Genomic DNA, 24,971 nt, shown 5'->3' with positions numbered 1-24,971 from the left:
AAAAGTTATAAACAATGGTTTTTTCTGAATAATAATATTAATAAAATAAATGACTTCCAGAGCTGATTACGACGGTTAATGGAGAAATAGTACTCATTGGCCATTCGATTAGTATTAGTACTTTTATATACACAATCTGGAATTGGTAGGTACCAAGGGTTCTATCAAATATAATTTTCTTATTTGTTTTTTTGAAGCATTCGTACAGGTAATCAATACGCTCTTGCGCTTGCCCTAAAACAAACGCTTGTTGAACATTTTCGATACTTTTTGAATTTTATAATTTTCTCGTCCACTGACGAAAAACAACGCATTGCTTACTTTCGCAAAGCAAAGCGGTGTCTAACATTGCTCAAACTTCACAGTAAATAACGACCTATAATATCTTTTCTTGTTTTGTACCGTTATTTGCCAAAAAAATATTTTTAAATTCCATCACTAATCTACTGCTAATGCACATCGATCACTGAAAATGAAAGTAAATTAATTTGCACACATTCCCTTGCAATAAAGGATATTAGGGAATATTCCCGCACAAAACGGATCATTCGGGTTTATGTTAAAATTTTTACTTAAAACAAAATTTTCAAGTCATTGAAATCGAAGCCAAAAGTCGCAATCGGACAAACGGTTCCAAGCAGACAAAGCTGAAAAATTTCAAATTCTCCAAACGACCACATCAGTTCGCATCAAATGGATCCGCACTTAAATCTGGAGCAAACCATTTTAATTGGACCTAGTCGTCTTCTTACGCATTTATTGAAAATTGATTTTACGAAAAAAGAAAAGAATTCTGTAGAATTTGTTTATAAGCAATCGGATTTGTTATTAGAAAAATTTCACTGTTTAAAATAAATGTTTTTTTGATATCTCAACATGCGTAAAGAGAACTGGAGACGTACTTTAAGGTTGACTTTATTTTTGTTTTTGAAGAATGGGCTTAAGCCATTTTGAAAATACTTTTGGTTGTTGAAGGATGGACTTAAGCCATTTTGAAAATAAACGAATACTGTATTCTTAACGTAATAGGTAAGCATGGCTAAATAGTCACTTGTGTGTAAGTTTCAAAAGACCGTAAAAATTTTTGTTATTTTGCTATTTAGCTGTAATGTGCATGTACTGCTGATTGCAAATTAATTTATGTTTTGCATGTTCCACCTAAATGTGGCTAATTTATTACGAAAGGAGAAAAGAAATGATCAAAAAAAAAAAGCATATAATTAAATGTTTCTCCATTCTAATCGTATAAAACAAAGCCAAATCATCAAAATTTTGTTTCTCTCTATTCGTGCCGCTTATGCATTTCGAAGAACGTTCAAGCAAATGCGCTCTCACTAGCAATATTAAAATGTATAAGAACATTTTGTAATTGCATGTTTTTTTTCTACATGAATGAGTTCACGTCAAAGAAAAAAAGAAAAACACAAAAATGCATTATCTCGTGCCTAAGAAGTGAAGCATAGTTCAAGCTTTTCTTCGTTACTGACATCTGATGACATATCACTACCTCATAAACACCTCTAAATACACGCACATACACGAACATTGACATTATTACTCTGTATTATGCATAGACATGACAATATATGTTAAGTCAAAGTAAAAAAAAAAAAAATTGTTTTCGCCACACTTGACACTCTTTACTAAATAAAGTTCATATATTTTTTTCTATTCTTTCTCTTCCACTTCATTGCATTCATGTCCTTTTTGTTGTTTTTATTTTAACTCTACTTCAATTTTACCAAACAAAAACAACAGCATTAGCCGAACAATGGAATCTTTTGATTGCATATCAAGTGATTCAGAAGAAGGCCTACTTGATGAAATTGTCGTCGGTTGTAATTATCATCAACAACAATTGCAACGTATGCAGATCTATCAGAAACATCAACAAAGTCATCATAAACGAGCTTCTAGCTCGAGCCAACATCATCATCATCATAGTTATCCATACTTGGCCCAAAAGTCACCCTACGATACCATGGAATCACCAATACACTACTGTGACAATACTACTCAGTTGGAGGATAATCATATTTCAGTTTACCAGGAGGCTACAGAGCCTAAAAAAGAACGAGGAACAGAAAAGCAACACGAACAAGAACAGTCTCAACAGATTCAAGTGATTCAAGAGCAACAGCCACAGCAGACCATGACACGTTGCAGTTCAAGTACTTCAAGCAGTTTGAATTTAAAACTTAGTGGCTCTGGAGGTGCGGCGGGCATGGGGGATAGCATATGCTCTTCGGAAAGTAGCATTACTGCCACTACAATTATCTCACATGAAGAAACCGAAAACGTGCCACAAATACCTCCCCAACAGCAACACCAACCACAATCATCACAGCAACCAACAACATTAATCGTCGACCGAATCGAAGAAAATGAAAAAGAGAATATTAAGCCTAAAGAAAATTTAACTCTGGGCGGGTTAAATTCAACCAACGCACAGCCCAGTGGTAACTCTCATCCCTCAGCCTTAACAGCAGCCGTAGTCTCGTTCAACCATCAATTAACAGCCGATATATGTAATTTTAAAAATTCAAAAAGCAGACGTCTAGAGTACTCGCTAAAATGTTTAAAGTATGGTCGCAGTAATCCTTCACAAGATTCTGCTTTTGGGTCCTTAACGGACAACGATTTGTCCACAGGATCTTCAAGCTTTCGTCTTAGTAGTTTTCAATCAATCTCCTCGCCTATTGATGAAGGTGTAGAAGATATAATAATAGCAACAACTACAGCGGGCCATGAAACTTGCCTGGAATTGACAACGCTACCACGTGGCATGGCTTCTCAAGATTCAGCCATATCATCGCCTTGTCGCGAATCTTCGCCCAGCAATTTTCTAAATATTGAGGAAGGCTCGTGTTCGGGTGCGTCTAGTTCGTCAGGCTCTACTGGCAATCTGAGACCACAACATTTTCCAGTATCGCTGTCCCCTAAAATACTGGTCACTGCAACAACTAATTCTAGTAATTCCAGCTTATCCTCCAACACTTGTGCGCCAACCAGCAATCAACAACAGCAGCAACAACAACAATTTGACCCCCCGAAAATCCTAGTAAATGATCAAAATTCTATTTATACAACTTCTCCATCCAAACGTTCCGGAACTATCGAAGTTTTCTCTCAAAAATACCGTGTTAGCTCCTTTGAAGACATGTCGCCTAACAAACGTAGTTCTAGCTCGGACAAGCAACACCTCAAAAATGTCAATCGTTTGGCTTTCCGATCGCTAGAAGAAGAGCGACGAATAGATAATGCGTTCATGCCGATAACAGATAGGACACATTCTGACAATCGCGTTAATGTCCAGAGCGAAAAGTATAAAAAACTTACTCACGCCTCATTTCGTATAAGCAAAACTTCCAGTCAGGTCATACCGCACGATATATCACCAGGTCAAGTGACTACATCATCGCCAGGATCCTCCACAACTTTAGCCGGTTCTGGTATATCTCTGGAAATGCAAAGACCAGCTACAGCTTCGGGATCGTCTAACAGTCGTCAAACTATATGGCGCGACAGCAAATTCTATCGCAAAAATCGCATTGCCAAATCCAACGACTCTCTTTTAGAGTCTTCTCCGAATCACTCGGCGCGTCTATCGCCATCTTCGTTGCGCGACAATCATTATGATAGTTCGTCCTCGTATTGTAGTCGCAGTCATAGCCGCCAATCTCTAAATCGTGGTGGTTCTATTAATGAAATTTTGGGTTCCAATCAAACCCTCGGACCCGAAATAACTGTTACCACTAGCTTCTGCAATAATTCATCAGTTAACAATCGACGTTATTGCAGTTCAAAAAGTGAAGATCTCGCGGACTCTTCAGACTATTTACGCGTTATGGACACTCGCAAATCGTACTCGGAACGTCATTTAGTTACCTTAACCACACTCAAACAGACAGCCATTAATAATACTATGCCTTTGAACAGCAACGATCCTTGCTGTCTATCTGAAGATGAAATGAGCTTCAACGATGACAATAATGCTTGTGGTGGTCAAGCGAATGTACCAGCACAAGCAATACCATCACAGTCGTCTCAATATCATAAACAACAACGTCATCAACGACATTATCAATTGCAACCATCCAAAACCCAATACGCCAAATATAATCAAGAACAGCAACAAATGGGACAACAACATGCAAAACAAAGTTATAAAAAGCGACCCCACCCCAACCAGCTTAGCTGGAGTTCATGCTCGATTAATCGCCTAAAAACGACCAATATTAAGACCACCTCTTTGGCTACATTACCCTGCCAACAAAATTCAACTAGCCCAGCTGGTTCCACTTATAATATCAATCAACAATTATCGCAATTATCTAGTACTGCCGTCGCCTCGTCGTCTCTGCAGAAGCCGATCACATCCTCTACGCCACTCTTAATACTAGATACCACCAGATCTCCCAAACGCTCGCAATCACGCAATGCCGTGTTCAAAACATTAGATAATACCACAGACACCAGTACCAGTGATAATAGCAATCCAAATAGCGTTAACATAACACTCAGCGAAGAGAATAGTTCTCCAGATGAATCGCCATCGAGGCGTACGTTAAGTGGCATAGAATTAGCTAAAATATTCTCAATGGACGATGGAGCTGGATGCAGTAGTTGCTGCAGTGAAGAGAAAACACCGCTGCTGGACAGCGTTGAAATGTCCCCAATTAGTCCTACGGAACCAGGCAATGAAGAAAAGGATAAAGAAAATGGTGAAAAGCAGGAAAAGCGTTCACAAAGGAGTGAAAAAATGTGATATGATAAATTTTTGCAATGAATGAAAAAGATTGGGGAAAAAATATTCACTTAAACAAAAATAAGAGAAAAAAGAAAAAATCCCCCAAGAAATAAAACAGTTAATTCTAATATTGAAGAGTTGAAATAAAGATATTTGTAGTTAGACAAAAATTTCTAGATGTGTTACTATGGTTACATATATATATATATATATAGGGAAGTAGTGAATGAGTATAATGAACAAATGACAAACACGTATGCTATGGAGATATGGAGAAAAAATTTAAAAACTGAGTTTTTACTCTCACACAAACACATATAATATCATAAATAGAGAAAAAAAATGATGCGAATGAGATAATTTTGAGCGCGGTATACCTGAATTCCTTTCTTAGATTACGAATTACAATTTGATTACAATTTACATCCACTTCTACTTGAGACTTTAAAAGCTTTTCAAATTTTTTCCATCTCTTCGAAGGTAAGAATGATATTTCACGACCATTCGATCCCTTAAACTTTTCGTGAACTACTTTACTCGTTAGTATGACATCAACAAACCCAAGCCGATAGCTAGTTAATCAAAGCAAAAAATTATTTAAATGTAATTTAGTTTCATCTGCAGGCGACACTAATGCATGTTTTACGCATAAGCGCTACAGAAAGTTCTCCTCGCTAAAGATAGTAACTCTCTCAGGTTAGTTTGTCCATCAAAATATTCGTTCACTGTAGTAATCAACTGTTTCAAGCCAACGATCGACAGCGAATTATGGTTACAAAACCCGCTCTAAAAACAATAATATCAACTCCTATACCTTTAGCGTAATCTGTTGATTACATTCTTAAAATTCTAGAAGCGTCTTGGATAAATAATCTAACCCCGGAAGCAAGGCATTATTACTATATTTTTTCTTATCTCAAAGAAATAAATTCGTAGACTAAAATAAAGTCAGCTTTAGAAGCTAAGGCTATGGGCTCTATTTAAAAAGAAAAAAAATAGAGGATTCATGTGGGGTCGTTAACATAATTGTTGGTCGCTTTAATATCGTCAATGATGCAATTTATAAATAATTTGAATGAGTGTCATATAAAATTGCATACAAATTTTATTCTTGGCCACTCCATAATTGTTTTACTGATATTACATTCTGGATATACTTTGAGGACATCTGTAAAAGTAGAATTTTCTTTTAAAAGCCTTCAAAAATAAAATCTTTCCAAATATTATTACCTATAAGCAACGAATTCGACACTACGTTCAGTTCGTTTCGATCGACCTGTCGCTAACAATTAACAAGGAGTTTTGCAAGGTTGGTCTAAAGAAAGGTCTAAAGAAAAGTGGGATGGGACACTGTACGGTTACTACTAATAGTCAGTTGGTCTCAAATGGTTGTGTGTAGCTTATTTGTACATGGTTTGTCTATTTTTGCACCCTACACCATACGTGGTGATTCAACGTCCAGAAGGACTTAAAATAAACCCATTTTTTATTATAGCGATCGATTCATATTTACTTTCTGAATCGAATTAAGCTTGTCCATCTATCCATCAGTCTGTCTTGTTTTCTTGTGTTCAGCCCACATGTCACAAGATTTGGTATACCGATGTATTATTGCCCAAAGACCGAACACTGTTGAAAATGCCACGGATCCGACCATTTACATGAACACGTGAACAACCGTAGCAAGTATTTAAGCAACTGTAGAGAATATTATTTAATGATAGACCAATATAGTATTTCTACTTACTTGTCAAATTCTCGTGAGATTATGGTATCTGTTGCACCTTCTTCTGGAAAATCAAACACTTTGTGATTTATTTCTGAGAAGAAACCGAGGCAGGTTAATTCAGCAAAGAAATCGAACCAAAGGTCGATAAGAGGTTTCTCAGTAAGGATGTAAAATTATCGATTCGTCTTTAATGAAATCTTAACATGTCACAAAAATGTAGATAGCTTGCTGAAGGAAAAGATTTTCGAAAAATCGTTAATCGTTCAAAGTTCTTCTGTAAAGTCTTAATATATTACAGAATCAATTAATGTTTACTTAATGGCACGAGTGTACAATATCTCCACCACAGCGAATATATTGATTCATCTTTCTTCGGTTAAACACTGTAGTCATAAAGTGTCTAAAGAAATCTGTTGATGATAACAAAGCTGTTTTTAAATTTTTTCTCCAATTTTCACTTTAGAATATAATTAATAGAAAGAAAAACACGAAAAATTCTTGTCCTTTTAAGCGTCTTTTAATTAATCCAACGTAAGAGGAATATTAAGCTTTCTGTGAGAAAAACAATAATTTCTTTTTTTCAAGACCACAACTAAGTGGATATTCTATACGATATTTATTATTAACTAAATATATTTTACATTTATTATTGTGAAATGATTTATTAATAAATTTTTACAAAAAAATAAAAATCAAGTCCAAAGAAAAACGGAATAAAAACAAAATTTTCAAGGTTTTTTTTTTTTTTTTTTTTTTTTTTTTTTTTTTTATTATTAGACAATTAAGCAATTATATAGTAAAATACCGCACTCGAAAATCATACACCTCCATCCTTATGATTAAATATTTAAGATATATAAAAACTTGAAAAGCAAAAAAACAAGAAAAAAAAAAGCACCAAGCAAAAATCTATACAAGTTAAAAATTTTAGCAAAACTTTCAAAATATCACAAAAGAGAAAAAACCAAATAAAGACTTCAGGGTCGAATGAGAAGGGGACGAGACAAAATTAACTATGACGGCTTAATAGAACTAATAGATCAAATTAAATAAAAATATAGCAGAATCGATATTTAATATTCTACAACTTAAATTTCTAGACCTTAGGGAATTAATAAAATTTTAAGGAATATTCAAATATTCAACTCTTGAAGATTTTATTGTAGCAATAAATTTCCCAGATATTTAAAAAGTATATATGAAAGAATAATAAATCAAATTTTAATAAATCATGTAGCAAAACTTTTTTCCTATTCTCGAGAAGCCTTAAACATTGACTAAAAAAGATATCAATACTTAAGTTTTTTAGCACATTAGTTTTTAATGGGTTTCTTAGCGATACGCATAAGTTCATTTGGTTTAAGAGTTAAATAAGTTTAAAAAAAAAAAAAAACAGAAAAGAAAGCACTTCTTTATAAGCCATAGATAAAACTGAAATCATTATAAATGCTTAAATAACTTTAATTAAATAAACAAATAGTTTGAGATATTGTATGGTTTATAAAATCGTTGAAATAAAGCATTAGATATTGTATCTAGATTGTTAAAAATAAGCAGGATTACCATGTAAAAAGCAGGCACCATTAGGTCAAAATTATCATCTGAATAAAGTGAGGAATTTGGGACTTCTCGCATTTATGACGCGTTCGAACTCATTTACGGTATGGTCTGAGAACGAACTCATCCCAACTGAATTCGTGTTAAGTCTGCGAATCTATATTTGGTTAAATAGTTCAATTACTAACTGATACGCCTCTAAGGAAATCGGATTAAAGCATCTCTTCTATCTTATTCGTAACACCTTCGACTATGCCTACCACCAACTATCGGGGATGTGTGAGCCAGGACATTTTGATAATTAGTTTACAGATTTCAACAGCTTTAGTGACACTACTCTCGGTGTTTTCGACTCTTGGTCACGGCTTTGCTTGACTCTCAAAAATATAAATTTTTTGAGTTGGCTACTAATATGACCATCGATGGTGCATGAACGCTCTACTCGCCCGAATTCGCCAGTTGTTTCAGGCTATGCACAAAATCGTTTCAGAGGACTGAAAGTGGCGATGCGTAGCAATAGGCGGCCAATTCCACATTTTACATGAACATTTATCCATGGAAAAAATGGAGATCGCGTTTGCTAACTTTTCACCAAAAATAATAATAACTTATTGGAGCCATTTAAACAAAATGCGAAAAATTTTTCCACGCGATATATGGCAATGGATTAAACATGGGATTGTCGCTATGCTCCAGAGTCAAAACGGCCAAAGCAATCAGTCAAAGCCAAAAGTCGACTGGGAAGATTATGACGTGCGCATCCTTATATATCTTGATTTGGGACAAAGGGACAATAGTGAATCGCATGTAGCATTACAAGTGCATGTGAATGACAAAATTGCCAAAGGACGGCCAGTTCGACCGGAGACTTATTGAATGATCTGATATAATATTACAAGCTAGAGCAACTCCGTTAGTAACTAATCGTATGAAACCTCTTTGCTCAATATTCGATGCATAGAATGCGTCAAATTTTCTACATTATACGTCTCGATTCATCATCAAAGTTTTTTAGTTGTCGAATAAGGTCTTCTTTTCCACTCACGAATAAAATTCAAACACTTTGTTTTCCCCATTCTGTGTGCAATCGCACGTCATGATGTTAAACTTTCACGGCACGTCGTAAACTTTCTATCCACGTTGAGAAATTTTTCGCTATTCGCTAATAGTCTTTTGATGTTTGATTTTCGCAGTGATCGGCCGTGTGTTCATCCATCACGGAAATTATCTGTAACACGCTAACTAAAACGCATTACTCCAATGCTTGAAATTGTGACTAATTCGGGAGAAATTCTTCAAACTTTGATGTTTATTCAAACTGCATGACGATTATTATGTGAATTCTCGACGCATACTCTGTAATCCCCACTTTCTCATTTTCCTTCGTCATTTAATTGAAAAACTTCAGACATATTTTCCTTAGGTCCACAAAACGACTTTTAAATGTGACAGCAAACCCTGTTAAAAATTCCTGCGCCATTTCTTTAGAAAGTAAATAATAATTCGAAAATAAATAATAATTGACTATGAAGAATTGATCAACCAACTGCTACGCTCAGACTTAACTTCGCAATACGTACACTTGTTCAAGATGGTGAGCATTCTAGAATCGTCGCTTCGACGTATCTAAATTTCTTATTTCTTTTGATGAATATATTGATTTTTTTTTTTTTTTTTTTTTTAATACTTATATGGCAAAGTTGAAGTAATTCCTTTTGATTTTAATTAAATGTAATAAAAACTAGGTTTAGAAAAAAAATCAACAAAAAAAAATACTATAAATAAGTAAAAATTTTCAAGTTTAGCAGCAAGATATGCAGTTCTAATCCAAAATCTAATTGTAGGGAAATCTATAGAACTGCGAGAGAAAAATTCAAGAACCTAAATAATTATCCAATTAAAAGCTAACAATAAATCGAATATATAAGAAGCCTTATAAACGGCTCTTTGAACAGACTTATTAAAACATTAATCATCGCTAGATTTTTCTCTAAAATAAAAGCGTATAAAAGAAGATTTCTCAATTAAACACAATAATTAATAGTCTAGTGACGCTTTTAAAATATCTTATATCCCTAGCTTTGGAAAAGGCCCCCCCCCAATGCTGGAATGTATTATTTTACATAAAAACCATCTTTTTTATATGAAGTTATTTGGTTCTTAATTTATTAAAGCAATAGCTTACTTTAGACATTTACTTAACAAACAATTTTTGATTTTATTATGTATCAATAGATAATAGATATATTTCGATTAATTTGATAAAATTCTGTCAATAACTCGGTGATATTTTTATGTGTAATGTTGTTATTTACATATAGAAAATAACTTATAAATTACAGTAAATAATAATTACCAAAAATATATCGAAAATAAATTTTGTTTCATTTAAAACTTTTCTTTCATTTTTAATACCTTACGTTACTTGAGGTACATTACGTCCGGGCGGACGTATGCAACATCCAGAAAGCCTTGAGGTAAACGCAACATACATTTATTGCATCAAGCGATTCCGACATAGCTTGTCTGTCCCTCTGTCTGTCCGCGATTTTTGATATATTTTCATGATATTTGGTACACCGACATGGACTACCTTTTCGACTGCTTCCCTTACTTTGAAAACCCATTTTATTAATTGACTGCCTTAAACTAAGGTTTTTATTTTTTACCATTTGGAATGAAGTGCAGATTTAATGTTCGAGCGTAAATAGAACGAAAAGATAAAAATTTTGCAAGAAAATAACTGCCTTTTTTCTATTAACTAGGCTTCAAAGAATTAATTATGCAAAAAAATGTTCATATTTCTTGCAAGACGGAATAAATAGAAAGGATCGGATATGTATGTTTAGTTTTTCGATTCCAATAAAAACGCAATGAAACCGATGAATGCCTACTTGTTGGGTATCTCGATAAAGGCGTTTTGTTAAGCCAAACACGCAGATGGATTTTGAATGTCGGTGTTTGTTATAACTTCCGTAACAGTTTTGATATATTAGCACTCATTACAAATTCATTGCATTATTCAGAAGAAGTTTAATTCTTATTTTGTCACGTTTAATTAGCTCCATAAAAGTCGATAGTATCGGCCAGATTGGTAGTATTGGAGAGCGTCAAGCCTAACTTCAGTAAAACTTCGACAGCGACGGCAAAAGATGCTTCTAACTACATATTTCATAATAATTAAAAATGATACGTCAATCAATTATATATATGGTGCTTCGCAAAATGTCCGATGTAGAAAAAAAATTTCTAAATAAAAAATCTCAATTTTAGTAGTTCTACGCAATTACCAAGTTAGGCGTCGAACAGAATGAATGCAGTCCATATCATGCGTTAACTAGGTTTCATTTTCGAGTTTCGACTTTTTTAGAGAGACGTTCTCTCAAAATTGTCAAACCTGGCGTAAGCAAAAAATTACTTTCGCTTCGCGTTATTGTTGCTTGTTCGGAGTTAGCTTGGTGGCTTAGAACCTGCATCTATAAAAGCAAGCGACTGTAAACTGAAAATATAATAAATCCCACACAAGATTTTTTACTTACAAACAAATACAAAAAATTTTAAATCTGTAAAAGATAAGATGTTTTACTCCAAACGTCCCGTTAATCCTCCTAATTCGCCAAAACTTGTAATTGACTCTATATCATCAAGTTTTCCACACGTCGTCACATACTGTCGCTATCGTTGATGATGCACAAAGGAGCAACATACTATGAATAGTGTTTTATTTGTGCTGTCATCTTATTGTGAACGACAATTAATGTAGAAGAGAATAATTAGTTAAGCGAAAAGGGAACTAAACGAAGCATTTTTAATTTATCTAAATATAAACTAAAGCACTGAACTAAACTACATTCAACTACAAATAAATAAATTAATTTCAAAAGTATTTCGTTACAATACTTGATGTTATTTTCCCTTTGAATATGCTGGTCGGCAGCAGCTTTCTGATTGAGCAATTTTCAGTCAGTAGTGACAAAAATGCGTACTCTCACTCCCGCCACACCGACTCTAAAACTTTATCGAAATTGAAAACTATATACCCATGCAGGTAAGCAGGCAACTGTCGCCATGATTATCGCCTTGTGTTTTTCCTGGCACACAGTTAATTGTCGCCAAGAGGCTAATCATGAAGCATTAGTTCCCGCCAAACTTTTCATTACATTGAGTTGATAACCGAGAGAGAGCCATAAAAAATGAGAGGCACATTGACGTTTGTCTGTTTTGTGCGAACCAACCAGGTATAGCAAAGAACCTCAAGCATTCCGATTTCAATGAAAAGAAAATTATGTACAATTTATGTTAGGCCATAGTTTGATAAATGGATTGCACTGCTGAAATGATTATAACTGAATTACAAGAAATTTACATTTAACTGCAGCGGATTAGTAAAAACTTCTTGCAAATGTAAGTAATAAAGTATATCGGCTTTCAATTCGCGATTACGTATATAACGTTAATAAGTGTATAATGGCGCTAACGAAAATTTGCTGCAAGCGAACAAAAATGAAACTTTCTCTCTTTGTGTAAATTTATCTAAGTGATCAAAAATTATGATTTCGGCAAACTTTCAGTCACAATGAAGCCACAAATCTTGAAAGAAATATTTATATTTATGTAAGTAGAAGGAAGAATATTTTTTTATATAAGGAATAAATCATGTGGTTTTAGGTGAACTAAGCTTTCCTGCAATCATAATCTTTAGTCGTCATTAATAGTATTTGGTATATTTGCGGACCAATTTTGGCAAGTGAGCTCTGCTATGCTGATTCAAAAATGTTCAAATTATTTACTGGCGTTTGCGAATATTAGGAACAATTTATTTACTCATTTTGAGGTAGTGATGCATGACCGATTCTCGCTGGGCGATTCTCGACGATCTCGCGATGCCGCGTCACGAGTCTTCTTGTGCGCTACAATGCATTCTACTGCAAATGCATACATTGGTTAACATTCCTTAGTTTACACCGATATTAAAAAAAAATTTTGTACTTATTTTTACTAAATTATCCCTTTTTCTTCACAATTCACAAATTTAATTTCGCACACAATTCAATTATCAAAATGGAATATATTTTATTTTCTAACAGCTGTTTTTCTAGAAATGCAATTCTAAAAAGGAGTTTTGTGGTAACTTTTATTAGTTTATGGTCAATACTAATGCAAATGTATTCTTAGTAACTGTATAGATTACTGGCTGTCGCTAGATTTGGCGAAATTCAGATAGCGCTTTTCACCGCTTTTTCAAATTTACTTACATGAATGGAGTGGATTGGTGACTGCCGCCTATTTACGTGGTTACCACCCCAGTGAAAATAAACACACGGTTTATAAATTAGAAAAGAAAATCGTTTATAAGCGGTAAAAAAGTCGATGGCCACAAATAAACATTATGTATCCATTATTGCGGTACAGTCAGACATGCTATGTCGCGGCTTTTATAAAGCGAAACAGCAAAGCGAACGGTTCTCCTATAACTCGTTTCCCTGTGACGTGTGTTCCGTATAAAAACAACTCTAATGGCTTGAAAATGTTGTCTTGTCATTATTGCTATCTGTAGCTTATTCCCAATTCCAGGGAATTACTGTAAAAATAAGCATTCCTTTCTTTTTTTTTCGTTGCTTGCTTGAGAAATTTTTCGTAAAGCGATACGAATTCATTTAATTTGTATTGTAATAGTTTGAAGTTTCTTAAATCAGGGTTTCAGTTCCTCTAAAACGCGGTAAAATATAATTTTATCTGCTTAATTCTATGTTTTACTTACCGCGATTTGCGCAAGACGCACCTCCCATGCCGGATTATTCCATATAATATGGTTCCTGTATAACGGATTGCGGATTAATCGCGTTATGGATGATTTCACTGTACATTATCGCTATTATTCAAAAGATTATCATATTAATTTATATAACAATTAACAAAATATAAAATATTGGTGGGAAGTCAATGATTTAGTTGAAATTAAGAATTTTTGCACTTTGCGTTTAACTTAACATATTGAAAACTGTCTGAATCAATTTCTTTTATTTATTATATCACTGCCAGTGCAAGGGTATATTAAGTTTGTACGGATGTGTGTAAAATCCGAAAAGATTTGAGATAGACCTACCTAGATACCTGCCGTATCTGCATTATTCTCTGAATCGATCTAAGTTTCTCCATTCATCTATCCGTCTTGTCATCTTATGTTCAATCTACCGTCTGAAATTTATGAGATATTTTGAGGAAATTTGGTACGTGAATGTGCTTTGGCCCAAGGAGGAACACAATTGAAAATGGTTCAAATTCGGCTAATTTTTCGACCACTTCTCATATAACGTCTTGCTTTCGAAATTCGTTATATGAATAGCATTAAGGTTGTGTAGGGTATTTAATAAGCATTTTACCTAATTGTTTTTTCTTTTTTCATTAGTTTTTATATTTATTGCGGATTTTCTCATCTGTACTTCTTATTCTTAAATGACACTGCAAGCTAGCTGAGCGCGGCCTAATAAGAGAGCATAGCACGATTTCATGTCTAGCATCACAGTCTATTTGAGTCTTTGGCAGATATAAGAATATTCTCATTTTCTTCGGTGCGACATCGGAGTAGTTTCACGTTAACTTTGGGCTTTTCTCTTCTTTGATTTTCTGCTTTGAAAAGTTTATTAATGTTATATAAATTAATTTTACTTGCTTGGCTTGGTAAGCAAGAGGCAAAGTAATAGTTAATTGAATACTTTGCTCAAAACTATTCAGTGATAAAGTGAATAAAATGCTGGAACGTATAAATAAGGTTCATTCCCTCCTGTTTTTATATATAAGACTGTGTGTTGTCTATTTGTTGTTATCATTAATTAATCGAAAAGTTTAAATGGATATTGACATGTTGATAGCTACTCTGATCATACCAACGTCTTCATATATTACGTTGGCTAGCGATTGGGTGGCCGTTATGCCTTGATGTGTACTGAGATAGTGACAGTGCATCACCCATAGGAAGTACTAATAGCGTGCATCAATTGAATGCAATCAATCAATCGTTTATCTTGCTGCCAAAGCTCTATTTACTCATTATTCTGCAACGAAGTGAAAACTCTTATACAAAAAACTCATTATTTAGGGAGATCCCAAAATATTAATTGATCTTTTTTTTTGTTCAACCATTCTCATGTGATCCCAATTAATGTAATTGCTTCGTAAAGTGGTATCATGATGGTGGATGATTTTGCCTACGTTCGATTTTCTCTTTTACTTTTTTTCAAACAACTCATCATTGCTGCAGGGAAATATCCCATGGGTGGAATCCCTTTCTCGAGGATAGCAATGATTTTTCGTTTATTGATGTAAGTCTTAATGAATGTTCGGATTCCATATTTTAAAAAAGCTATCGTCTTTGACGACAGTTCTAATCATCTCTTTATAAACGATTTGGTGTTCATTCGCAAGTGATTAGTGTTTTCCTGGAACCATTTAATTACATACTAGTTACACATGCGAAACACGAAGCGTTGATATGTGAATGAAAGAACAAAAACTGGTGGATTTTAGCTTCTCGCAAAAGGCTATTTGTAGCAATTACTTACGTAAAATTCAGCTCGAAAAGTTTAGTGTAATTAGGCGGACTTTTACTTTAAAAGATTAAATTGAAAACGGGAGTGAAATTAAGGAAAATAAATAAAATGTAGGCTACAATTAATAAACTAATTTGACTGTAATAAGTAAGAGGTGCTAAATAAACTTCAAATAATTTATAGCTCTTTATAACATCGCTGCTTCTGGTGCCCTGTAAGGTGGTCAGGTCATTTTGGGGCCTATCTAATTTAGCACCTTCATGAATAGTTTGGTTGCGTGTTGCCACACATGGTAACATTCATCTACATATTGACGACGCATCAAACTATCTTTCGCGGCCGGGTGATCTTGCAGTGGATAAATGAAGATTTAGACCGTATTACTCTCTGCTACGATTTTAATAACTTAAAAACTTGAATTCAAGTAAATCTAAAGCCATTCTCAATAACCGGATGGCCACGATTACCATTCCTTAGCATGTGTTAAAATGATGGGCGAGTAAATTGATTAGTATGGTGTCTACCCAAAGCTTCTAATATGACTCTCGCCTGATCGATGATAAATTTGTCAACTTCATGACAATGCATATTCATATTAGTTTTAGGAAACTATGATTTCCTTCTTCTTCTTATGCTCCAACATTCGCAAAATTAAGATAGATTAAATGCCTCGGCATACCACTTACAGTTTATAGTACACATATATATGACACCAACACATACGTTTTCAACCAACGTAGACATGCGAGAATCTCAGAGATTTCGCTAAAGGTCTAGGATTCCGATCTTCCAACTAATTTTTCTTCACAAGCTCATCTAGCTGTACCCGAATAATCGAGCAGCAAGGTCTTTATATGGGAAAATTCAATTCGGGAAATCTGAGCAGGCAATGAATTTAATTCTGATTAACCATAAGAACCAAACACCATTCACACTATTCTTTGGTAAGGCTAAATATCAAAACGATTGCTAGCCTGAGTAACTTTGAAACAACTGTTCAGGCCTTTCATAATCTATAATCACATCCCTATCGCTGCTTTGCTCCTAGACAATATGTAACTACATTATCTATATTTTCATATGACTTGACACTCTATAGTCTTGCTGGCACATAAATTTAGCTTCAGTTGTAATTACGATTATTATTGTCTCCACGTTCTCTTTCATGATACCCGATATCGATGAAATTGTTAAGAAAAAATCAATCTACTATGTCATGATAGAGAAACAGAGTTGCGTTCAGTTTACGCTTTACAGAGGCCGTGTGCTCTCACCATTCCGGCCCGTTTTCAATATCAATCTGCGTATAAAAACTTCCAAGGTCTCCACCAACTTTGAAGTCGATATCTACAGTTTTGCGGCTAGTCTGAATATGACAGATTTGTGGAGGCTATTAGTGTGGATATGACAGGTTTGTGGAGGGTATTAGCGTGAATATGACAGGTCTGTGGAGGGTATTAGTGTGAATATGGCAAGTCAAATTTTATAACAAAGAAATGAAATCATTTTTCAATAAATTTGATTTCAATAAATTTTGCATTTTCATTGCATTTTCAAATCTCAAGTGCAGTAGAGTTTTTTTGATGCTACCGCTTTAAGAGAAAAGAATTTATTCTCTGGCTAAATAACGCCCTCGCTAAATTCCCTGTTGAAAGGAAAAGCACAGTGTCGCTTATAATAAATAAATGGATAAAAGCCCAACTAACAACTTAAATGTTAACGCCAATCAGCTGTGTTAAATGGCCACCTTAACAGGCCAAAGGGATTCAATTCTGTTAAATAACAGACCAAAGGGATCAATTCTGTTCAATAACAGACCAAAGGGATTCAATTCTGTTAAATAACAGGATAGTGCCCGGCTGTTCTTAATGCAGTTTCTCTTTTGGCTTTAATGAAAAAATTCGCCTTTACCTATGCTACACTATTTACTGTTTGCACATCGACTATTGGCAAAATGGAGTGTGTCTACGCCAACTAAGCAAAAGCTCTTGTGCTTTTACGTAAGGAATACAACCGTGGCAAGCTGTTATAGTGTTTAAGGTTGGTTTTCGAAAATCAATCGTTCTGTATTTCTCGGTGCCTGCACTGAACAACGCCAACTCCATAAAGCAATAAAAAGAAAATAAACAAACGTTTATTTCGATTTTAACTGAAATGGTACGACATTCTTTTTTCAATTATCTTTATTTGCAATCTATTTAAAAAATCCTAAAAAAGAAAAGCAATGACGCAAAATACGAATAAGAATCCCGTGAATTAAAAAAATATGTACTTGTTTAATTTGAACTTCAGGTTTTGGGGATACATTATGAGTATCTGCAGTCGCTCTAAACGGAGGAGAACCTTTATATATGTGATCTCTTCTTACCTCGTAACTGTTATCTGATAAGTTTAGAGCCAAAATATTATTACTATACAAACTTAATCTGTGATCATTGCTAAAGCGCTTTAGTTTATCTTGAACATTCAGGACATAAATATATAGATAAGGACATGAATATATATACATATGTATATGCTACATATATTTGAAGAAGAAAAAGAAATGATAAACACAACAATAACAAGAATCAAATTTAAATTGCAAAAGTCAATTCTTACAAGTTGCTATTAAAAATGAAGCAAATCGATCAAAAAACACGTCTGTAGTGCAACATAAGCTGAGAAAATTGCACTAGAAAATATCAGCTACGCCCGTCCACTATTATAAAGTACGAAAACTTATTTGTTTAGTTTTTTTTAACGTTTTTTAGCATAACTTATTTAAGATAATAAGAATTGTGAATCAGCATATGGGCTTTGCCATCAAATCGTATATTTCTCCTTTTTAACACGGCCACCGATCCGTTAGAGTTTACTTCTCATGTTTTCAAGGCTTTTTCTAATGGCTCTCGCACTTATGTCATATGCACTGATTGTAGCGAAGCGTTTGCTTTGGTTTACCATAACTTACTTATCTTTAAACTCCAACCCTCTGGCTTCTCTTTCTATTTATTGAAATGGTTAAGCTCTTACCTGCACAATCGATCATTCAGGGTTTTGTTTAATTTCATTACCACGGATGAATTCCCCGTGACGTCTGGCATACCTTAAGGCAGCCACTTAGGACCCATTTTATTTAATTTATACATTAATGATTTGCCGTCGGTGATTAAATCCAGCGAGATCTTAATGTATTCTGATGATGTGAAACTGTTTTCTCCCTTTCCCGTAGAATCGCAATCACATCAGCTTCAAAGCGACTTGAACAATTTGGTTGCATGGTGCTCTTTGAATCGTCTGAAACTATATCTAAATAAATGTAAGAAGCTTTCTTTCTCAACAAGGAAATCATTCATTACTCAGTATTCCATTGATTCGCACAGCTTGGAGGACGTCGATTCGTTCACAGATTTAGGCGTTCTATTTGACCATAGGTTACGTGTTAACTTGCATATTGAGCTCTAGTTAGGCAAAGCTAGGTCAGCGCTTAGTTTTACAAAGAAATGGTCCGAAAAGCTTGATGATCCTTACATTACGAAAAGGCTGTACATGTGTTTGGTTGCACCTATACACAAGCATGCCTCTGTTGTGGGATCTCCTTCGTATAAGTGCTATGTAGATTCAAATGAAACTGTTCAAACATAATTCTTGCCGTTTACGCTTAGGACCCGATTGCCTCTCTTCCTCCCTATGAAAATAGGTTGCTTCTGTTGGCCTTACCGTCACTGGAGAAACGTAGATTTGTTCTTAGGGTTACTTGGTGAGGTAAGCTTTAATATCCCTAATCGATTCTCTAGACGCTTTATCTTGATTAAGCTTAGTCAATGTGAATGCAATTATGAGCTGTTTAACCCGCTCAGAGTTGTTTGCGGGAACATAAACGATATCTGTCACTTATTCTCATTATCGGATTCTCTAAAGTCTATTAAAGCAACTCTGCTTAATATGAGCGATTTTCCTACGTCGTACTTAAACTAACATTTCATTCTTAATATCTCGTTTTTTTTTATTTAAAATAATATTGTGTTAACGTGTCGGTTGCCAAGCTTATGCATGTTTGCAGTGGTCTAGGGGTTCACTTACAACCTGGATCTGTTCTTGTTGCGGATGTGCTTCTGGGCTAGCATGATGTGTACATGCTTTTGTTCGGTCGCATTCGAAAATAACTTTCTTACTTGTCTGTTTTTTGGCTGTTTTCAATAAGCAGAACGTGGCATTCCATTAAAAGTTTTAAATATTTTGCTGAATTGCTTTCGTCTAAAATTACTTAACTGCGAAAGAATATTTGAGTGTTATTGCGCATACGTAAATGAAACTAAAAACACAGTCGACGTAAGGCAGCGAAAGCTACAGCTTATATAGATGAAACGTAAACGCGAGTTACGTAGCGATTCTCGCAAAGAGAGCCCCTACATAGATAGATGGATATTCTGTATATTATCTTAGAAAGAAGAGAGAAGTGTAGCCGAGTCATGACTGATGAAGAAAAATAAAACTAATAATCGTTCTATTGCATCAATACCTCCAATATCAGGTGTAAGTTATTGTACTTATTCTCCTAACTATTAAACTATGAAATCTGTCGGGATTTAAATAGTGTCACGAAGTAACCTTCGGATGCGAACATGTTGTTTTTATTCTTCTGCCCATTCGAACACAAAAATTAATAATCACTCACTATTTAAGTGGACTAAGAAATTACGTTAAATTTTTTCAAAATTTCGACTGTAATTTTTCTGTCCAAGCTTCTAATCTTTTCTCCATTTCAACAGATAAACTCCAATCTAGTCGCTCTAATAACGAGTAACCAAGGAAGACAAGGTGAATTGTAATTATTAGAATTTATGTTACTTTTCCGAACTTAAGCGAAACGATTGTTACGTTTGCATAAAGTAAATATTTATGGGTAGATTTCATTTGTAACTTAGAGATAAGAAAAAAACAAAGGAAAACCAGAATAACAATATTGGTAAATATAACCAGGTTGCCAGTCATTCTAAACTTTTTTCTATACTTTTCCGTATTCAAATACTGGCAGTATTCATCGCAATGCGGTTAAATTTTTATTCAGACGAATGAGAATCGTATATCGAAAAAGCTTTGACAAGTACGCAAAAAGTACAAAAATATAAATGGTTCGGCATACAACCTATTCCAATATTAGCTTATATTCTTTTTCATTTAACTGTGGATCCAACTTTATACTATCCATCTTCGTTGTCGCCTGTAAAGTCGGAGGTTCATTAACGGCCAAGTGGCCAACTGTGAAACTGTCACACGATGATGTGCTAACGAGCATGCCAGTGCGATCAGAGTCGGAAGAAAGTAAAATGTTTTCCAAATTTTCAAATTTCTCCGTACAATCAAGCTTAATCTCACTTTTATCTTTATATGGCCCTGTCCGTGGTTTGGCATCTTTGCAGATCCCTTTATAAGCTTGCTTATGATATTTGTGTATATTATAATGGCACTTAGGCTGCTCCTTGTCAAAATCTTGTTGATTAAGTATATTAGTGTTTACAATTTTGTTACGTAGTCTCGGGGAAATTTGGTCTACATTCTGAAGGTAAGCGCGCCGACAGTTTGCCATTATCCAATTATGTTCCGCCGTATTAGTGACGCAACGCCGCGGCGGGAAGGGTTTCAATCTCGCTGTAATTCTTTTCCGTCTCGGGTTATATACGCCTTCTTCCACATCGAAGAAACCCGGATGGAGTAAACGGGCTGGATTTCTAGCGGCGGTATACGAAAATGGTCCCACAGGAGTTGTGCCACGAATATGTTCAACTAAAAATCGTCTATCCTCCTCTTTACAATAACGCCACTTCCTGAAATCCACTTCCCAACCCTTAAAGATGCCCTCGACATGCAAGTCATCATCAAACCACATATCAACCACCTCGTTTAGGCGACCCTCTTGAAATATTGTTCGAAATGTGAAATTATAGGGTTCAGCTAAATGAAGTAAGCCTTTGCCATGAAAAAATCCTCCTAAGAAATACCCACGGTATTCACTACCATCCGGAAAAATGTAGATTCCGTAGCCTTCCATAGTTTGTACGGAGTTCGCCCATGTGCCTGTGTAACGACTTCCAGTCAAAAAACGTATGTTATTGGATGTTGAGACATCATCTGCAAGACGTTTTCTAATGTTCGGAAAAACGGAGCCAAATTGTCGCGGTGTTCCCGCAGTGTAAATAAACGGTTGCATTTTTATCCAATTATTGCAAATCAAAAAAAAAATAAAAATTCCCGCACGAAGTAAACGAATGCAACGAAAAAATTCAAACTTATTGAAATGGCTTTAAAATATTAATAACTGACAGACATTTGACATTCGTTTTAAAGCAAATCTTGCTCACAAACTATACCGTTTCATTTTTTTAACATAACGCAGCGAGTCATCTGTTGCTGACACCCTGATTCACAGATGAAGATGGCGCTTCATTACGTATGGTAGTTTTTATTCTCTACATCGGCTAGAAGGACTTAAAAGAAGCCCTTCTTTTAATTACATCGATCGATTCAGAGACCTTTTCTGAATCCGGTTAAGCCTATCTGCTTATCTGTTCGTCTGCCAAACTCAGAATAAATGCTCGCTCTGTTGTACATTACGGTTTAGAATCATTTCGTGCATAGATGCATGGTTACTTGTCCGCCCGCCTTTTTGCCTATTTGTCTCTTTATCTGTCCATTTATAATTTTGTTCATTCTCTAAATCTCTACTTTGAGATATTTAGGAAACTTTATCGACCACTGGACTCTTCATATAATGCCCTATTTCGACAAAGTCATTCTATGACGAACATATACAATTGTGAAAAAAGTGCGAGAAATATCCCTGGGTAATAGTGTTTCGGTATACTTAACCCTTTATTGGCAATCAAGTCTAATTTTTAAGCAAAGTAGTATAAGGTATTTAATGGTAAGACTTTGCATAAACATTTACTCTGACTTTCCCTTTATACCTCGTCTTACTTACCAAATAGAGCAATTTTGATTTTGTTAATAATTTCTGTAAGCGGTTTCAACTGGAGTAGAAGTGAATGAGTGCTTAGCTTGTTACGTGGCGTATTTTCCTATATATGTAACACAAGCAATAACTCGGTAGTCCGATGTATTACCTATCACTTAAAGAGAACCTGTCGAATTCACATTTTATAATATTTAGAGAGAGAGTGAAAGGAGTCATATCCAATTCCTTCGAAGTACTCACCCGTGATTCCGTTTAAAGGTGCATAATAGGCTAAGCCGTATTCCTGTGGTCATGCATACGTTAGAACTCTTAATAGAGTAAAAGCTGACATAGTAAGCTAAGACTTCTGATAAACATTCTGAGAGAAAATCTAAGCGACGTAAGAATATTGGAATACAATACCTAATCCTTAAAATAACCCAAAATTCTGAAAATTCCGCTGTCAGTATACTGTATTTTATAACGCGGTAAAGATAGGCGTAATTTTCCACATCATCTGAAAATTATGCCTGCAAACTAAGATGACATATAAAATAAATTTTGTGATATTTGTTCAACTTTACGGGATATCGCTCCGCCCGTGGAGGAGTACCTCATTCATTAGATTATTTGCAAGACTACAAGCATATATCTTTCAAGTCGGCGATTTTTAGGCGATTAAGACGAATTGAAAATACTCATCCTTCAGAAGCGATCGTTTCTTTTGAATGAAAAATAATTTTTGTGAATTCTTTCACCTGTAGAATTTTTTATTCTCACCAAAGAAGAAATTATTAGTTTACGTCAGCCGAGTAGTTACGCGTCACGAAGCACGAAAAAACGATTGGTCGGAAGGGAGGCGACCCCACACGTGTTTATCATATTCTCTTGTCGTTTCCAATTGCTCTTCCCTATCTACGTTCAATGATTTGCAACTAAAACTGGAACAAGATGATGTACTCACGCCCCAAGCAGTTCCAACACATACGGAGGACTCGCTTTTATCCAAATCTGTCATTAATCTGGCTTGAAGGTTATCTGGGTTTTTTTCGAAAGCTCGACGTATTCCTTTTAAAAACTTCTTTCGCTCTTTGATCGGATCATAATTGCAAGATGGCACCGCCTCTTCCAGCTCTTCCGCACTCTTTACATTAAGTTGCACAATTTGGCGACGAGTTTGTAGAGGTATATCTTTCACGGTTGGAGGGGTGCCAGAGCGGCAACCTTCTGTAATCTTATAATGGTCCCCTTCACACGCCACGTAATGCCACGAAGGAAAGGGATTCGGTCTCTTTATTATCATGCGGGTCACCGGATTATACAACCCTTCTCCCACGTCATACAATTTTTTTGGTATAAAAGGCGGTTGTCCGATCCTTTTAAAGGATTTTAATCCAACTGCTGCCAAACCTTCAACTCGCTCCACTAAGTAACGTCGATCACCCTGACAGCAGTAACGCCATTTGGCGAAATCGGCTTTCCAGCCTTGGAAACTAGCTTCCACATGTACATTGTCATCAAACCAAATATCTACCATTTCACTTAGGTGACCCTCAATAAATAGTCCTTTGAATGTGATACCGTATGGTTTCGTCAAATGTAAAAGCCCGTAACCATGGAAAACCCCTTTTGCAAAATAACCACGATATTCACTACCATCTGGAAAGGTATACACTCCGTAACCTTCCATAATATGCAAAGCAGGTAACCAACTCCCAGTGAAATTACTTCCAGTCAAGAAGTAGTGATAATTTGGCTTACGTTTTTTCTCGGGCGGTACTTTAGCCATTTGAGTAATACTTGGCGTTAACCGCTCTAAAAGACGAGGTTGCATTTTGGCCAAAGAAAAAAATCACACAACAAGCAAAAATAAAAAAATAAAAATTATAAAAATATTAGTACCGTATGAAAATAAACGTTATTTCAACACAACACGAAGTTATTGAATGTCGAAAAATTATTGTTGACAATTACAAAAGAAAATATATATATATATATATATATATTGAAAAGATATTGTAGTAAATTGTGGGCGATTGCTTTAGCATTCATCATTCATCATTATAAGGATATTTCACTAGATGACAGAGCAACAATTCATACTATTGATATATTGATCGTATACGCGTATACGTCTCACGCGCATCGCATATATTTAAAAACAAAATTTCATACAGTTAGGAACAAGTTTAAGACACGAATACAGTATCCCAACTTACGAACAAATAATGATCATGGATGTGATACGAAAAATTTTAAGGACAAATTTAAGTAAGCACACACAGACAGTCGTCCTATAAAGGTCTAATAGACAGAATCCAATTTCGAGATTTTTCGACAACATATTTCAGCTTAAACAATTACGCTTTTATGTTGCATGGCTTAAAGCTCTTCTTTAGTTAATCCTGATTAAACTTGGCTTGCGTATGAAATATGCACGATATGCGA

The 24,971-nt window shown here is 34.9% G+C and overlaps 2 protein-coding genes across 5 annotated transcripts in view; one reads left to right on the top strand and one right to left on the bottom strand.

Moving 5' to 3' along the window:
• The window catches only part of LOC119633814 (slowpoke-binding protein), a 106,901-nt gene extending 101,633 nt beyond the window's left edge, over nt 1-5,268 (top strand). For all 4 annotated transcript variants that reach the window (XM_038027573.1, XM_038027576.1, XM_038027575.1 and 1 more), the window contains one exon: nt 1,759-5,268. In XM_038027573.1, coding sequence (XP_037883501.1) covers nt 1,759-4,768 — 3,010 coding nt within the window. In that variant the 3' untranslated portion in view covers nt 4,769-5,268. The remainder of the gene's footprint in view (nt 1-1,758) is intronic.
• An 18,078-nt stretch (nt 5,269-23,346) lies between these two features.
• LOC119632980 (MORN repeat-containing protein 5-like) lies at nt 23,347-24,357 on the bottom strand. Its single transcript, XM_038026155.1, has one exon. It carries the CDS (start codon nt 24,355-24,357, stop codon nt 23,347-23,349), a length of 1,011 nt encoding a protein of 336 aa, XP_037882083.1.
• Between the last annotated feature and the right edge of the window lie 614 nt (nt 24,358-24,971).

Source organism: Glossina fuscipes, unplaced genomic scaffold, assembly GCF_014805625.2.
Source record: "Glossina fuscipes isolate IAEA_lab_2018 unplaced genomic scaffold, Yale_Gfus_2 2, whole genome shotgun sequence".
NCBI lineage: Eukaryota > Metazoa > Arthropoda > Insecta > Diptera > Glossinidae > Glossina > Glossina fuscipes.
The sequence above is the reverse complement of the archived record's forward strand: the minus strand, read 5'-3'. Positions and strand labels throughout refer to the sequence as shown.